Source organism: Pholcus phalangioides, unplaced genomic scaffold (assembly GCF_987345545.1).
Source record: "Pholcus phalangioides strain wild (caught in Gottingen) unplaced genomic scaffold, Ppha-v1.0 ptg000013l_1, whole genome shotgun sequence".
NCBI classification, from domain to species: Eukaryota; Metazoa; Arthropoda; class Arachnida; order Araneae; family Pholcidae; genus Pholcus; species Pholcus phalangioides.
Window position 1 is genome coordinate 33,591,531 of NW_028301606.1, and position 19,032 is coordinate 33,610,562.

Here is a 19,032-nt window from a genome sequence, read left to right on the forward strand (position 1 = left end):
TTTGACAGAAAAAACAGAGAGAAAGAAAAATTATATTTAAATGGACACGGGGTAAAACATTTAATTCACAATGTGATGAAGAAAACTGGGTCAGGGAAGAGAGCAGTAGCTAAAAGCTAGTAAAATGTTCTCGACCCTACGACGACATCCCTGTAAGTGACGCAAATATATCTTCTTATTTCTTTTGACTTGAAAGAGAGATAAAAAGAACTGAGTACATGGGCCCAACAGGTGTAAATATATTTATTAATTAAATTAAAAAGTGAACGATGGCACCAAAAAGCTGAAATAATAGAATTTTATGTTAACGATTTTTTCGTTTTTTTTTGTTTTTTTTCATTAATTCAATGGCCAAATAAATGTTAATAATATAAAAGGGAGATAAAAAATATACAAAAGTAAAAATTAACGAAATAGGATCTACAATTTTGATATATTAACTGTCTGCATAACCAAATCGAGTTATTGTTTCCATTTAAATTTATCTGTTGTTTAGTTCAATAATAACTCTCAATTTTTTTAATATCAGGTTAAATTAATTTTTCATCTTATAATATATTTTCTTTTTAACTGCTTTAATTTTTTTTAGTATAGTCATTCATTAATTTGTTATTGCGACATTTCACTGACCATATTTTCACTGTTCATTTTCTTGTTTTTGGAAGATCCTTCTGCTGTTTCCGAATGGGGCACGCTAAACACTTCAAAAGTTGATATTCATTTAGGTACTAAAAATCTTCGTTTAATGCATTTTCACCATGCCTAACCGCACGGATTTTTCTCAAGAGCGGGCAGACTCGGTTTGCCATTAGTACCTGACAATGTAAAATTTCAAAGCTCAATAACAAGGGTTTTTACATTATGTTTTGGAGTAAAAAAATATTTCTTTTTTTCAAAAAGTTTCTGTAAAATTTCCGCACTATCAAGTTTGGTGTATTTCCCCTCACCCCTTTAGTCCCTTCCTTTAATTCTCGCACTGCCTGAAGTTAATGTTTAGAGTAAGTCACGGAATTGTTTATAGGAACATATTTTCAGCACCGATAGTATTAGATTTCATGTGAACATGAAAAAAATTAATACTCAGAGATGGGAAGCGGGTTGTGTCCGGTCTTCAAAGGCGAAGTTATGGGGCCATCGTGAGGAATTTGCATCGGAAAGAACTGGGTTTGAATTTCACCGGTGGAGCAGTGGGGGTTGACTGAAGTGGCTTTCTGTCGTTTTGCAGCTTCACAGGTGCATATATGAGTCGATCTCCCCATTAAAAAGTCTCGCAACAGATCCTATATCCACGGCCGCAACCAGAAATAAAAATTGACACTGTTACATGGGACGAGTTGGAACCGATTTTGGCACCCCTTCCTCGAATTTCAAACGAACGAAAAGCAAACTTGGCACCCTTCTTGTTCCAGTGCTCGAGTCACACCCCCTTTCCCGTTTTCCACTAGTAATGTGGCCCTGCCTACAACTGTACAAACAATCAAGCTTTACACTTCACCCACGATCGAAACCACAGATGACAGCACTAAATTCACGCACAACAATATGCACGAAAACGGTTAGATATATCTGGTACCAGTTAGGAAAAGCACATACACAGACTTTCGGCTCAAACCACATCTGAAAGTGTATAAAATGACAGTAAGTTGCCCCATGGAGGTAGACCAGAGGTGTGTTTTGTGTAAAAGAAGGACCGATGGTACCTTTGCACATACATATATATATATATATATATATATATATATATATATATATATATATATATATATATATATATATTAATACTTAGGAAGTTCAGCACAAAACCGATTTGATGTACAGGAACATTGCAATTCAGCTTGAATATTGCTCCATCTGGTGATTTTCCCGGAATTTTTAGAAAAAAATCTCCTCCAAGTAGTTTCTTCAAATATTTCTTAGAGGAAACGATTTCATCTTTTCTATAAACATTTGAAACCTCATCTCTTAAAATTCAGTGCAATTTTATGATCTACAGAAGAACAATTATTGTGCATAAGGTAGGCATGACTATCATTTGAATTTTTAGTGTTTTTAAATTTTAATTAAAATTGTAAATCGATGTGTTTTATGTTAATTTTTTAGCTTAACGAGATGAGAAGCGATAACTGAAAAATAAGAGATGAAAAATAATGGGGAAATTATATTATATATAAGGTCATATTTTTTATGTTTTTTAAGTTATAAATACTTGCATATTTTCAAGATTTTTAGCTCATCAAAATCCTAGCCCCTAATGATAACGTATAAATTATGATTCATGTATGTACAAATTGTACAACGCATATAATTTGTATTTGGTGACGTATAAATAAGTTTATATTCGAAATCGTTGACTAAAAATTACAAATACCTAATTAGTATTCCAATAGCCCGCCACAATTTTGAGTCAGTGCACCCTCAAAATCCGCACTCTACTATCCCTCTATATTTCTATGTACTGTACTCACCTTTAAAATAGCACATTAATTCCTTTAATGTTGTTACGGATATACTAACCTCTTACCTGTTACGTGCTTAAAATATAATTTCCTTTTTTTTTTCTTAATCAATATACGGACGGAAAATCGGGTGCAATTTCGTTTTTCCTAAACTAAGCTATTAATTTAAACTTCGAAAAAAAAAGGACGGAAAATGTTGTGGAAAAAGCCATAACCGTTAACGGTGTTGAAAATGAAGTGGAAAACTCTGTGCGTAAAATAAACAGTGATATTGATTAAATGTTCAGACATTCAACTAACATTATTTGCATATCGCCAACCCGAAAGATCATTTTGAAGTCTTTTTTTCTGTTTTTCTTCTTTTTCGTTCTCATCGTTAGTGAAGCAATACGTTTATAGAGAAAAAAAATTATATCTTCAGAAAATCTTCAACACAGAAAACGTTGCTGAGGAGAGAGAGGAAAAAAAAAAGTTTTTGCTTGCTCAGCGATAACATCTAGAAAAGTCTGCGAAATAATAATAAAAAGACGTAAAATTGAGACAGCATATAGTGAAGTAGCACACATGTGTGAAAAAAAAAAGACTCTAAACTTTTCAAAAAGAGCGAACAGCCTGGAACCTAATTTCACTTGTTAATGCTGATTTTCGAGATGTTTGCGCTTGACATTAGATTGCATGCGAAATTGCGATTCGGGTGTGTCAACATACACCGTAGCATCGACAAGAGAAGTAGGGATATACATATATACTGAGCCCATGGAAAGGAATTTTCGCTGCTGAAATATTCTCTGTAAACTTTGCAGGTGGCGAATGTTTGCTTTATGGGGACCTTCTCCATCTCTAATTAAAATATATGCAGGGTCAAATCGATTGAGAAAAGTGAGATACACTGCGATGTTCACCACCTGATTCCATTTTCTTAGCACGGTAAAGAAAAAAAGAAACAAAATAGCTGACGTTTCTCTTTGAGGATAAATCCTAGAGAATATATTTTTTCACGTAATTCATTTACAGAATCAGGTTGCTTTTTAGTTTCAATTTTTATTTCGCACTTTAAATTGAAGAAAAAAATTGCATTCAACTTTAAATTTTCTAATTTCATACACTACGAGCATTTGCTATTAAATTAATTTATACAAATCCATGTACACGATACGTCGGATATGCCAGTAGTATATTAGAAAAGTTAAATATTGATGGATATTAACGGTTTGAATAATGATTTTTAAATTTTATTTTTATTTAAACACAAAAAACCATAAGATAGAATACAATTATGCAAATACAAACACGAATCACACGAATACACATATATACGATATGCACTATGTAATCCCAAGAGACTGTAAGGTCCTTCCAGCACACCTATATGATTTCTGTTATTGGATTTTTTTTAACTTCAGCAACGGCTCTTTTATTTATTAGATGGTTTACTATGCATTATTTTTAATACGATACATTAGTACAATAATTTATTTTAAATCATAGCATAAATATCTGTGTTTTTGATCACTTAGACCATATTGTATTCTGTATTTCTATTGCTATTTGCGTAATTATTAGCATAGATGAACGTTATTTTTTGGTGAACATTTTTGAAATAATGTTTTGTTAGTTTCAGGAACTTGGTAAATATTTCTGTATCTATTCGATGTTTTATTTCAATTTTTTTTTGTCTGAATATAGCACTGCATTTAGTATGACACGGTATGATTATCTATTTTAAATTTATTAATGCTCTTAATTTATTATAAAGATAAAAAAATTCGATTCAATATTTTGTAATTAACTATTATTTCAACTATAATTGCATCATAAAATATGATGTGGGAAAATATGAAAATTTATAAATGAACTTATAAATGAACGTTACTCTTAGATGAATCTTAATTTTTTTTATGTGAAGTACTTTGCAACCAACCCCAGCTTATACTGCACTAAAATTCACGTCAATTCAATTATATATAATTAAGTTCGCAACAATTTTGAATGCGTTACTCTTAGATGCCCCTGTTTAGATTGTACCTGTGGAATATCTCCACATAATGAAGTCACTTTATTCTGTTGAAAGTCCCTCGAACCGTATAAGTTACCCCATCTTGATAGACTCTACTCATCTATAGATATGCGTTGATATTCAAAAAAGTAGGAAAAATTCCAACTTTCGTCATCATGAGAAATTTAAAACTAATTTTGCTCTTATGCATATAAGTCATGGTATACCTACCCATAACTTGAATATAAACTTTTCTCTCAGCCCTTTCTCCGGCTCTATTCTCAGCAGCGCATATGTAAGCACCTTCATCTGCCTTCTTATTCACTTCCCGAACAATTAGTGTCCCATTCGGAAAAACTTGTTGTCTGTGATTTTGGGGCAATAACCTAGAATCTATAAGAAAAACTTTACATGCCATAAAAATATTACCCTTAACACAATTGACACGTTTAAAAAGAAATACGATAAACATGTTGGGGTAAATCGAGAAGCTATCCATTCTTAGAATAAGACAACCATAAGTATTATTTATGGGCATTGTATAATATTTTATCATGTGTATATATTGTTTATAATTTGTGTTAATTGCATTTTTAATGGGGTTGCTGTATTTTTGAAACATATGACATCCATATTTTTATGGGCATCTTTTTATCAGCCACCTCGTTGGGCATTTTGCCTGTTGTGGCGTTGTATTTGTATTTGTATTTGTATTTGCACTTTAATCAAAAAATAACAATGTTTTCGGAATTTGCGAGATTCTCCGCAAGAAATAGATTCACTTATTCCCGGATGCGTAGTTGTGATTGGTTTCCGTACATGTTGTTGCTCACCTCGATTCCACATAACTTGCGACAAAGGATAGCCGCTGGCTGGACAGGATAGATGCAAGGTTTCTCCAGCCAATGCAGTGACGTTGGGTATGACTCTGATAAATGGGGGACCGAAGACATTCACCCGCGCGGAATGTTCCACCGTTCCGACTTCATTAGATGCGTGGCAGGAAAAATAGCCTCCGTCTTCTTCTCTAGCACCTGCAATAAAATTCCTGCTCAGGAAGTGGAAAAAATAAAGGAAAACTTTTCGTTCCGCGATAGAAAATCAACAACATAAATCTCTTTCCAGAACCAAGAAGAAATTCAACAACAAAATATTACAGCTGATATCGTGTTTATTTGTGGTTCTTCAGATAGAGAGAAATTTAATGCATATTTCATGTACGCCAATGTGTCACTCACATATACAATCAATTATTATATTTTCATGAAATAAATCCATAAAATATGATATTAAAATTGGTTATAATTATGAAAATTATAACAAATAATTATTAAATTCTTGAATGAATAATTATTAAATTCTTGAATGAATAATTATTAAATTCTTGAATGAATAATTATTAAATTCTTGAATGAATAATTATTAAATTCTTGAATGAATAATTATTAAATTCTTGAATGAATAATTATTAAATTCTTGAATGAATAATTATTAAATTCTTGAATGAATAATTATTAAATTCTTGAATGAATAATTATTAAATTCTTGAATGAATAATTATTAAATTCTTGAATGAATAATTATTAAATTCTTGAATGAATAATTATTAAATTCTTGAATGAATAATTATTCACCTACTAGATGATATTTCAGTTGGATGATGCAGTGTATCCAGAACATTTTTTCTTCATGGTAAATAATTGAAAATATTTTCTAACTTCAATATAGGGATTTATCAATTAAAATTTTTAATATACTGTTTGATATGATTAACAGAAAAAACATTAAAATTATATAGCCGTAATATAACCACCCTGCACATCACGGAGTAAATTCACATGGTAGGTGAAAAGTCACATTTTTAAAAATTAGTAAAAAATCAACAACTGTACATAAAAATGTTCGGTTTGTACCAGATATATACTTATCAAGACTTGTTTTTAATTATAAAAAATTCAAAGATTTATTCACAGATGGGCTCTGAACAAGCGAAACACGACATAACACATAAAATGTGACACGAGCAGTGCATAATTAATATATATATATATATATTTAGATTTGCGTTACATAAAAAATTACCACATTTCAATACGAGTGCCCTTGTTAGTTAGGCAACAACTGAAACGAGGAAAAAAGGGTGCTCCCATATAAATAAGGTAGTTTATATAACGTAAATCTTAATAAAAATAATTATTCATTGTTCATGTCGCATTGTACGTGTTACGTGATTTTTTGTGCTACCGCGCCATCTGTGAATGAAATTTAGAACTGTGTTTATACTTTATCAAATAAAAACATCTAGCTATAATGAAGATTTTAGTGCAAACAGCACCTTTTTATGTGACGCGGTTGATTTTTTTTTGTCTTTAAGACGTATCGAGAACTTCTAGCCCACTCTGTATTTTGAAAGTTATTTTTCGAGGATTGATCCAGAACAAACGTTAGGCAATAAATTCTGTTCTGAAGCAGCAGTACTGTAATTAGTAGCATTTGGGCATAACTGTCAGCCAGAAATAGTTTTTAATGTGAATAAAATTTAAATTTGTTTAAAATTTAAACAAAAAAAAACAAAATTAAACAAAAAAACATTCCGTTAAAATTTTGATTACATACAAATGAAGAAAAAATTATTACACATTAAAGATGTGGAAAGTGTTGTCGTTTTCTCCATGTGGCATAAGAACACGAACATTATGTTTCGTAATATCTTTCGCGTGGAGGTTTTTATTCAAGACTATTTGAATACAAATTTGGTTTTTGGTTTTATTGCTAAAAAAGAAACTCGTACTTGTAATTGAAAGAGAAAGAAGCAGATAATATAGAAGAAATTTAAGCATTAGTATAGAACTATAATCCCAGAGGTTCACAAATGCCTAGACGTTCCAGCTTTTACCTGTGATGTTGACATAACTGATGACTCGGCTCTCCCTGGTGACATAATCTCCGACCCGAAACCTGAGTTGTTCCGGAAGTGCAAGGCCATCCAGCTTCCAAGTGACCTGAGGCAGTGGACTTCCGGTCGCCATACATTTCAACGACACCGATGCACCGGGACGAAGTGTCATCTCGGAGAACGTTTCTTCGAGTACTGGAGGTTCGTCTGAAAATGCAACGCAACAGAAATTCAAATGGACGCATTTCAACAAAATATAAATGGGGGTTTCATTTGTTGGGAAAAAAATATTTTCTATCATACGATGTCGAAGAAGACAGGCGTTTATATTAATTTGAATGTAAGTAATCGTGGAAACAGTAAGTTTGTTTCCTTCACCGCATGAATAGTACTGGGTCTGACATCATTAATGAAGATGCACGACCAGGCAAATGGAAACAGGAAACTAATTGCACTACTGGGAAGGAAAACATCGATTATTTGATTATGGTGGAGCAAGCTCCGGTACGAGAGAACTGAAAGTATATACTGTATCTCTTTATCTCTCTTAGGTCCAGGATCATATTAGGTGATTCGACCGGATTCAAGCTTTTTTTCGGCTCAGTTTTCTAATCTTCAGTGCGTGACCCAAATTTCTAAGTCATTACGCGGAGCCCTAACGAAACTTACTTATTCGGTGAACTCAACAGCGCTAAGTGCCGTATATGAATTTATATTACCTATCATCCATGAAAATTCAACTAAATGCGCAATTATGTTGGCAAATAGCAAAAAATAAAATAATAATAACAGTAATAATAACAGTGTTCTCTCTATAAATGTGTCATTTACAGAATATGTGCTCATGTTGATAGTGGGCTTGAAGATATTGGATCTGTTCAGTGGAGATAGAATGAAAGGAAGTGAATCTCTTCTATGGGAATGCTTTAAAGGGGAAGACATTTAGTTTTTTTTACTATATTACTAATTACAGCAACACTCATTTTAATGACCATTCGTTATTGCGATTGTTCCATTATAGTGACTGACACGATGAGTAAATAAAATATTACTAACTTCGAGTTTTGTTTCTTCCAATATAACGACGCGCAATGACCATGCGATCCTATACAACGTCCTTAGCGGTTCTCAGATACCTTTATTCGTGGACCCATAAAACCCCCGGAAATCTTGGTATCTGCCGGAGACCCTCACTTTTACACATGGACACACGGAAATCTTGGTGTTTGCCATGGAATTATAGCAGCTCTATTATAGCAGCGGAAACAAGAGCCATTCTATAACCTTGGACATAACCTCCTGCTGGACGACATTCTTTCTATCCGGTACTAGTAAATGTTGTGTGAGATAGCAATGTCCGGACTGCCTGAACTAAAACGACGTTCCACATTTAAATCGAGAGATGTCACCACAAGTAATTTTTTTTTAAAATCATAACAATATCAACAGCATACCAATATTGCAGTGGTGTTTTTACGCACTAATTTAATTGAAAAAATTTTATTTGTAAGTGTAACAGTCAAGCCCGACCGCCCCCGTAAATGTTGGTGGTGCCCGAGATCCTCTCTCGTGGCGAGTAGAGTTCGAGAGATGTTCGAACGAAGAAGTAGTTGCGGCGTGTGTTGCTTTTTAGGCGCGGTTTTTCCACGATGCAAATTTCTATTAATTTCCTGTAAATAAATGTAGTATACCAAACCGCACGAAGATACTACGTTATACCCGTTAAAAAGCCTCGCCACAGATTGCAACGGACCTACAAACAATGTAAATATTCAGCCACTCGCTTCACTTCTGAAATGTAGATGTCAGCACTGAAAAATTATACACCACTAGATACGCACTAAACTGCTAGGTACACACACACTTCCGGCACAGCTCACTAGGTAGTAAATAGCCCATGGTGATATAATGAGTTGTGCTCGGTTTGAAAGAAAGCCCACTTAAGTAATTTATTCATATTATATTTTTTTTCTTGGCTTTAATTCTTTTTATTTTTATTTTAACAATTGGGTCCTCAATGAGACGTGGACCCCTGGGGGTTCAGCTATCCCCAACTGGGAACCGCTGATCTAACCTATTTCTATTTTTGCAAAGAAAACCCGTTGAAGTGCATGACATTTGGTACTGGTGAATTCGGTGAGTTAGTACGGGCATACAATTAAATATTACAAATTAATATGTTCTACTCTCGCTTCATTTTCAATGCTACTTTTTACATTATAACAAAGATAATATAATTTACTATTCTGCTCAAATACGGGATTTTCTTAGAAGCTGTTTTTTATATATATATTTTTTCAAATTTTCGATATCGCAATCTCTTATGGGATCTTTCGTTTCCCGAGGGACGAAGGGGTTGAATAATTTTCTCAATTTTGTTATGCAGAGCTAACGTACTGAAACAAACTATTTATATTTGTAGCCGACTGCTCAGAATATTGTTTTTCGGCCGCGTTTCACTGATTTGGATAATGTAAACTAGGAGTTTTAATATTTCGTCCACTCAGTATATGTTCGATAAGTTGATCATTGAAAATTATATACGAGTTTTCAACAAATTTAATAAGTATGAGGGGACTCCAAATGTAATATTATAAATAATATTAAAACGAATATAATATAACAGAAATATACTTCAGGTTACACTTCTGAAACGATAATCAAATTTATAAGCACGAAACTCAAAACAATTTGATTCGATTCACGAACACAATATGCAACGCACTCAAGTTGAAAGTAAAATAAAGCATGAGTGGTATGGAATATATTCAAATATACATCATGTGTAAAATCAAATTAAAACTGTTTTGAGTAAAATAACAACATACTTGTATTGATTATTGAAAAAAAATTATAATATATAGCAGTCTTGACGTTTGATTAAATTTGAATCATAATTTCTTCTCATAACTGCAAACGAACAAAAATAATTAAATATTCATGACATTTCGCAAGGTTTTTGTTAATTCAGTACCGTCTCTGAAATTTATTCTTGATAAATTTTACATTTGCGAAATATACTGAGAAAAGATATTGCATTGAACACGTTATTTTTACAATTAATTTCATATTGCGTTTCGATAATTGAAAATTTCCGAAATCGAAAATTAGAATTCCAAGTTTTCTTCTCAATTCAATTTCTTGCATTTCTGCAATTCATGTGCAAAGAAGTGAATAAAGTTTCCTTTTTTTTTGGGACACATTGGATTAGTAAGGCATATTTTGGGCCTTACTCGATTAATCAGAATATCACTTATATACAGAGTGCTCCATGCATTCGTAAATACTTTATAGGTCCATAAAAACTGAAAGAATTGGTAACGTTAAAACTTCTTTTTGTCATACCTGCTATATCTGTTGCCTAGTCAGTCGCGCTGCTGGCAGCGCTATTTCACGTCAGTAACGTTAATTTTTGTTTTTAATTGAATAATTCATTACATGATTTTATCCAAGTAATTAATGTTAAGTTTTCATTGAATAGGCCTTCAGTGTTTTAAGCGGTATAGTTCATGTTTTATCAAGCTCAGTCAAACTAACTGCCAGTTATGAAAAAAATAAATTTACCTTCTGATTTACAAAAATATTTGGGAATAATAAACCTGTAGGAATTTCCCAAAAATTATTTAAGAATTATGGTACATCCTGTCGTTATTTGGACCACTATTCTCAATTTGTTTTATGGGCAGCAATAATAGCTGTACCGGACAGTATAACGTCAACGAGCAGCGGGTTGCATACTTCTACACTAAAGCCGGGTTTTCCTAGGAATAGGTTTTTTGCGCCGCGTGGATCGAATTAGACCATTTTGCGCCGGCAGAAACATGTTACATAATTACGCTACGCGTTTGTGTTTTCCTAGGGTGGCGCATCAGATCAGGACGGCTATATTATATTATATGGCCTTGGCATCAGTTATTCTGTTGTCTGCATGCTCCGGTTTGAAGAGAAGTTAAAGAAAACAACAAAAATGAAGGGAAGATCGGCGAGCGGCGCACAGCGCATTTGACTCCTCCAGAAGCAGTCAGCCAATAACGCCCGACGTAAAGCGTTGTCGTGAGCCGTATTGCGCTCTGTAGGAAAACAGCCATACTGGTTTTCATACTGGTGAGTAGATGGCGTGTCGCGCTGGGTGATTCATGTCGCGCGTGGCACAGAAAATCTGTTTCTAGGAAAACCCGGCTTAAGGAAATCGTGAGAAGGAAAACCGTATGCTGTGTGTTACATCAATAGTTTTTATACAGTGAAAATTCTATACAACGATGCCCCCTGATAATGATATTATGATCTGTTGCCGACGCTCTTTTAAAAGTGTTACTATTATTCATTAATTCCTCCCCTTCTATAACGACACTTTTCTCTGGTCTATTAAGCATTGTTATACAGCCGTTTCACTGTTTAAAAAGCAATTATTTTTACAGTATTGGAAAAATTATAGAAAAAACGATGGTATACCAGAGAAAGACACTGTTGTACTTATTTTCCTTGAAATAAGCAATTTATTTGCATCAGAGTATTTAGATTACATACTCAAAATCAATAATATTGCATTTGTGCTTCGTTTTACGTTTGATCGTGATTGCGTAATTGATGAAATAGAAGGTGGAGAACATAATACAGGAGCGTATGGTGTAATTTACACCAGCTTTATACTCATTATATTTAACGCATCACTCCTTGATATTGGGATTAATAACCCTTTCAGTTGCGACCTAAAATCAATGACAAGATCAGCTACGTGACTCATGGGACTGCTTATTTTTCGAAATTAGTGAAAGGAGGCAGTAAGTAAATTTGTAATAGGGCTGTAAGTGGATTCATACGACTCATCTCGGAAGCCCCTGCGAATCAGTTTTTGTCACGACCCATAGCGCAATAATCTCTGGCTCTAAGTGAATTTGCTCTACCATTATCGGAAACGATAGCGCATGAAATTTGGATCGCGACCGATAGTTAAGGAACCCCAGAGTGTAAGTGGTTTTTTACGACCCATATCTTAAGCCCCTTGTGAATCAAACTTCGGTCGCAACACCTATCTTCAATAATCCCTGGTTGTAAATGGGTTTGGACGACACATCTCGGAAGCTTTTGAGAATCAAGTTTGAGTCGTGACTCATAGCTCAGGAATCCTTGGCCGTAAATGAATATTTATGGCCCCCTCTTGGAACCTCCTGTGACCCAATTCAGGTCGCGACCCATAGTTCAAGAATTCCTGCTTTTCTATCAGTTCTTCATTGAAGTCCTTTGAACGAAAAAAGGATTCATCTCTGCCAAGGTTATTAGCATGGTACAAGTACATTTCCTCTTAATGTTTTGCCTCATGCCTCTTAAAAGATTGTCCTAGCTGATTTAAATCCCCACATAAAAATTTCAATCACTCATTACATTGGGTAGGAAATCCCTATCAAAACCACGCTGTTTCTCAAGTCCGCGTAATTAATTTCGTTGCTGAAAAGCTTAGAGAATGGGCCAGTGGCTGAATATTAAACATATGCGTGAGTGATCGCGCACGTTTATTTCTCACCTAATATCCTATTCAATATACACCCCGCTAGATTATAAACGGATTTCCGATTACCCCTTCAGTTATCGGTAAACTCCAAGCGTCACGTAAGTTATTACATTGCCTTTTCGTGGTTCCTTTGAACCATCAATTCACACAGGTATATTCATTATTCTCATAGAAAAGTCAAACTAAGTAAAAGCCAATTTTTCTTTTATGCAGATATCGATCTCTAATAACTTTTCTGTACATTAGTCTACACACACACACCCTCGGGTGCGTTCCGAACTCTCGGAAGGGAGGAGGCACTCGAACGCTATTATTAAAACACCACCGGCCCTCCTTTTCTGTCTTAGTCTTGGTCTGTGCGTTCCCATGTATATGTAATTGATTTTTATCTCTTTTTTTTTCTACTTCTTCGTGCATAATTGTACAACACGAACGACGCAAGAGGGATTTTGGAGAGAGAGAGAGAGAGAGAGAGAGGTTACAACGACCGAAACTCTTCGATTCACTTTCCCTCTAACGCTGATAAAAATGTTTAAAGATTTTCTCCATCCCCAAGTATATCCGACAAGGCATTTTCGTTAGCTGGCGAAATGCTAAGGATTCCTTAAGAAAAGCCTCCTCTGCATCACTTTGAAAAATTCTTTCCGTTTCGTTAAATTGCATTACGTCTCTTTGGCTCCGGGTTTATATTTCATCGTTCATTAAAAGGCTGCGAGAAGGAAGAGGGAAAACCCATGTAGGCTATTGAATTTCCTGTAATTACCACAATGACTCGTGTTGCTCGTTAACAAGCTCGGCCCTTTAGGAGAAGCTCCTGGCTAAGCTTTATTCATGTTCTTTGCTTTTCTTATTTGATATCCGTTCCGAAAAATATGTTTATATCATAAAATAAAGATAAATAATATAATAAAAACTGCTCGTGCAGCTGCGATAGTTCGTACTTCTTCAATCAAGTTTATTTCTATAGGTTGACTTTAGCTCGTAAATGATAAATAAATAAATAAATATATATATGTGTATAAAATGTATAATTATTGAGTAGAGCAGTCACATAAAAAGAAGTTTGAGATGTCAGATGTTAGATGATATGTTTGCATTTTGACGGCTATTAAGCCGTTCCGAAAAATTCCCGTCCTGCCGTTTAACCCACATCCATCTGTTTGCAAAAAACTTTGGTGAGTCCGAGTGGCGTGGTGGTAAAGTGTTCATCTACCGTCGTGAAGGTTGCCGCCAGGTTCAAACTGGGGGAAAGAATATAGGTAACAAGATATTTTTCCTAACGAGCTTGAGGCGACCACCAGTAGATGGTCCCCGTATTTCCAACCCAACTCTTTGATAGCAATAAATTGGTGTGCGGTGAAATAGAAGTAGGCATCTTTTTGGTGGTTTTCATGTTCGACGATTCCGTTACTTTTAGAAGAAACCCACGCGTTTGTTATATATCAAAACATGACTGTCACAGATATGAGAAAAACGTCAGGAAGTGAATAGCTAGTGCCCTGACAGAACAGCCCGAAAGCTGTATATATTTCATCAAACGTACAGAGTATTTTACGAATGTCATCTGAAAGGAATTATAAACCCATGATCTTTTGTAAAACTCAAGTAAAATATGAAAAAAAAATTATCCGCCGAAAAAAAAGCTCAAAATTAAAAAAATATATATATATCACTTCAATAAAATCTGGTCCATAATTATAATACCAGGAAAAAAACTACCACGTAGTATTCAATGTAGTATTCAAATGAACATTATTTGAGATGCCATGGTTAAAGTTATTGATTTTTGCGACTTTTTACTCGATGGAATGACTGTGTCACGGAGATGCATTTGTAAGAAATCGAGACTTTTATACTTATCCGTATGTCAAATATTCAAATGTTACGATATAATTTTTCTTCCGAATCATAGAAAGAGGCACAAGTACTTTAGTAAAGTGATACTTATATTATAAAGTGATATTTTTTATTGGGAACCACAAAGTTTTCCAAATACAGTAAAACCTCTCTTTTGCGTTCACCGGCGTGACAAAAAAATTCGTTCGTAAAAGAAGGGTGAACGTTAATCAGAAGTTTGCAGTGCATACTTTTATTATACAAGGTAAAATAATTATTTGTTTGTAAAAGAGGGGTGACCGCATCTGAGAGGTGTCCGTTAAGAGGGGATTTTACTGTATTATCTTTCCTTTTCAATATCAGTTTAGGTAAATGAAACTATCAAAACTCAATTATTTAATTACTTTGCTTTCTTCGCCCCGATATTGTTTTTATACGTATACAAGTTTGGTTTTGGAATTAACTATATTTTTTTTGTACTTTCGGGCAATAATCGAGAAACATTCGGTATTGATAATGTAAATTAAAAACGAAGAAAATAATAATTTTCAATGATTATAGCGTAATTGGAATAAGTCATTAATTACCTGGTCTTACCAACTCAACTCGATTAATTTAATTATTTATTACGAAAAGAATGAAAAATAAAGTTATATCTGATTAGAGAAATAATTAAGTTAAAAAAATGATTGTTTTGGATTTATATAAGATTATTATTTTACCGATTTTTTTTTTGTTTGAATTGAAATTTCTTGGAATTATGAAAAAAAATTTCGTGGACCCACCATAGTTAAAAAAAATGAATATTTTTTTTGTTCATCTAAATTTAATTTACGTGTTATCAGAAAGAAAATTTAAGTGTTTGAGACATTTTCAAGATTATTTATAATTTGTACGTGGATTAAAAGTTATTACACCGATAATTTTACTATCAATAAACATTCGCTAAAACTTAAACTCCTAAAGATATTAATGGCGTTTCGGAAAATTTTGTGTGAATTATCAGAATTTTGTATTTAAAACATTAATACTGAGAAACGTCACACAACGGACACTCTTCGTCAGGAAACGATACTTTCGGTCACGTGGCGTCCGTTATCGAGAAGTTCCTTTGCAATAATATGTTTTTATTTTGGTGTTCGATCGCAAAAACAAAATAATTGATAAATATAGTGCGTTTTGTATTTCATGTGACAGAATGTCCTCGAATAACACGCACACGCAGATTAATCATAAGAAACCTCTCATGAAATTAAGGTTAAAAGATTCCCCCAGTGACTTGCCAGGGCGTCAAAATTATCGCGTGCTTGTTAATGTGAACGAGTTCTTCACATATCTAGATTCGATTTTTTTCCCCCTGTAATCACTAGAAAAAAAGTTTCGATACTATAAATAATTGAGTTTCCCCCCCCCCCCTAAATATAGAGATTGTTAATCACTTTTGTTCTAAGGGAGAGATCACGTGACTACTGGAATCAATAAAGACCCTTGAAATCTACGTTGCATTGAATTATCATTCAAAACATCAAAAACATACTTTTCAGAAGATTTTTGAATTATTCTATTTGCGAATACTTCTTTTATAAATTTGCTTTCTAAAATGGTTTTTTCGAATTATATTTAGATGTGGATGATGGTAGTGACAAAACATGCAATAAAACTGCTACATTTTCTGTGTTCCGTGTATTGTCTTACTTTTATTTCGTGACATACCTCCAAGCAATAAGGAACCCGAAGCTTGAGCTGAGTCGAAGTTGTTATGTGCCATGCATTGGTAAACGCCCCTGTCATCTCTTATGACGGATGATATGAAAAGTATGTCGCTCCCGAGCATTCGAATCCTTTCGTTTGTGAGTATCGGTAAAAGGTCTTTCCACCAAGTCACGCCTTGCAATGGAAATCCAGAAACAGAACAATTGAATTGCGTCGGTAAACCCACTGAAACAACCTGCTGTGCTGGACTTACTCGTACCTGTAGAGGGACTGAGAAAAAATTTACAAACAATTTTAATAAACTTTATAGTGATTTAACTGCTAAAAATGTAGGAATATCCTAATATTCTTAGTTATAATAACTTTTATTTGCATTGTCTGCACGAGCCTTTGGAAAAAGTTGTACACGACCCAGATCAATTATTTATACAGTAAACATTAAATGCAAAGTACTGAAATACATAATTGAATGCTATGAAAAAAAATTCCAAATTAAGAGTGAAACTTATACTAAATATAAGCGTGCACATACATAGTGATGATCCTCCTCCCTGTAATTGCACGGGTACTCATTGATGAGTCGTTGCTTTTAAAACAATAAAACAACATTTATTTAGCTAAGGATGGTAGGTAGTCGCTACGTACTGATCACATCGCTCACAATACAATAATACAAAAAATACCCGGAGGATGACCGTTTTTCTTCTTCTCCTCTATTTGTCAGAAGAGGTTTTCCTTATTTCTTCTTCGTTTAATAGCTTCCCTGACTATTCTTCTCGGGACCTTACTTAAGTTCTGCGTCCAAACTATAACAATTACTGATCACAATAATATATTGAACAATGTCGATACAAGTAACACAGACTGAAAAACATAAAGGTGATGAAAAAGCATTTGTGCGCGACCAAAGTACTAATTCAAGGAAATCTGTTTTTTTTTAATGTTAGTTATAAACCAATAGGTTATAGAAATGTTTCGTAATGTTAAGAAATTCAGATATTGATTGATGTGCCAAGTGTTTTCAAGGTATTTAATTCTGTAATATCTGTAAGCATTTCAGTGAACCATGCGACTGGGTCTCAAGAGGGTCAATATTACAAACATTACAATTTGTGAGTGGGTTAATGAGGAGCATCCCTTCTTTCACATAATTACATAAATGTTTTCTTTCCCATTTCTTATTTGAGTGAAAAGTGAATGGTGTGAATGAAACTCACTTGGTGTTCTTAAAGAAGAGAAATAATGACAATTTAATTGGTTAATGCTATAAGACCTGGAAATATTGGGAGGCGTGGGTGAAAAGTCCATGACATACCTTGAAAATTAATAAAAATTCAATAAATTGACATAAAAAAGTACGGTTTTGTACTAAAATACTTTAATGCTGCGGTGTTGGAGGTTTTTCTTTTTTCTTCTTGATAAATTAAAAAATTTCATCTGATCAATGATGGCGTTATGTGACGAGAAATTCGACACAATATATGCAGTACGCGGCATAAATAGGATAAATGGCGCAACAGATCAAGTATTGCGTATCCGATGAATGAGACGAGATAGATCCTTTTATACATAACAACCCTGTGGTTTCCAGATCATACTATTCTTCGTCTCTTGTGAAGACGTAAAAGATAAAGTTTATTTCTCGCTCCAAAAAATTGCTACCCCCGGGATTCCCCCGTCGTGGGGTTAGCGCACCAACCTCTCGATGTGTATAAAAAACAAGCCTGCCGTTCAAAATCGGCAATAAATTGTAGGTCCCGGTCTAATAATCCCTCGTGTGTAGAAAATGACCGTGGTGCGACAAAAATGATCAAATAATCGCTTGTAACCAACACCAAGAAACTGAAGGAAAAAAAAAAACAGAAGTGATCCAAACTTCTCCGCAATTACTCTTAGCGGATACGGGGGTTGAAATCGAACATCTTTTAGATGTAGCCCAAGTTTCAAAGAGAGCTTATATTGGAATGTGGTTGTTGTATGTAACGACAGGCATTATGAACATTAATTATGTGCTCTGTCCAAATTTAGGTGTTTTGTCGAGTAATTTTTTAGGTACTGGGCCATTTCTAAGTAAGATTCGAAAGTATTTTTGTCAGTTCAACAAAACCAAAATGGCGCGAACCGTATTTTTTATGGTCAAACTCTTGGTTTTTTTATTAATATTAAAAGTATATCTGGACTTTTGACCCTCCCTGTAATTTTATATTTTTCGGCACCAATATGCTGAGTTTTGTCCAAAACATGCTGTCATAAAGCATTACATGCGTTTATGAATGCAAAAGCATTCATCAAAATTGTCCTAGTACGGGCCATGTAGAGTATATTATGTTTAACAGACTGATATCGGAAATTTTTTTTCCTATATAACCAAGTAGGCCTGCTAATATATCAACATTTCCTTTTTTCTTGTAAATATAATCATATTTGATTTATAAAGCTCCTTCTCTCTAATTGCATGAAAACCATTAATCTTTTGCGTCAGATAATGTTTAATGGATCATGTAGAACTGAAAAAAAAACAAGGTGCAATAACGAATCTATGTTTTTCCCCCATTTGTGATGGTAGCGAGTTTTGTAGAAGAAAAGTGAATCGACACACACGCACACACATCTATATATATAACAT

The 19,032-nt window shown here is 33.9% G+C and overlaps 1 protein-coding gene across 3 annotated transcripts in view; it reads right to left on the minus strand.

The window, feature by feature from the left end:
• LOC149078981 (cell adhesion molecule Dscam1-like) overlaps positions 1-19,032 on the minus strand; it is a 265,953-nt gene that overhangs the window by 117,713 nt on the left and 129,208 nt on the right. For all 3 annotated transcript variants that reach the window (XM_089241228.1, XM_089241230.1, XM_089241229.1), the window contains exons 6-9: positions 16,407-16,676; positions 7,349-7,555; positions 5,286-5,486; positions 4,684-4,845 (exon numbers count right to left, since the gene is read on the minus strand). In XM_089241228.1, coding sequence (XP_089097354.1) covers positions 4,684-4,845; positions 5,286-5,486; positions 7,349-7,555; positions 16,407-16,676 — 840 coding nt within the window. The remainder of the gene's footprint in view (positions 1-4,683; positions 4,846-5,285; positions 5,487-7,348; positions 7,556-16,406; positions 16,677-19,032) is intronic.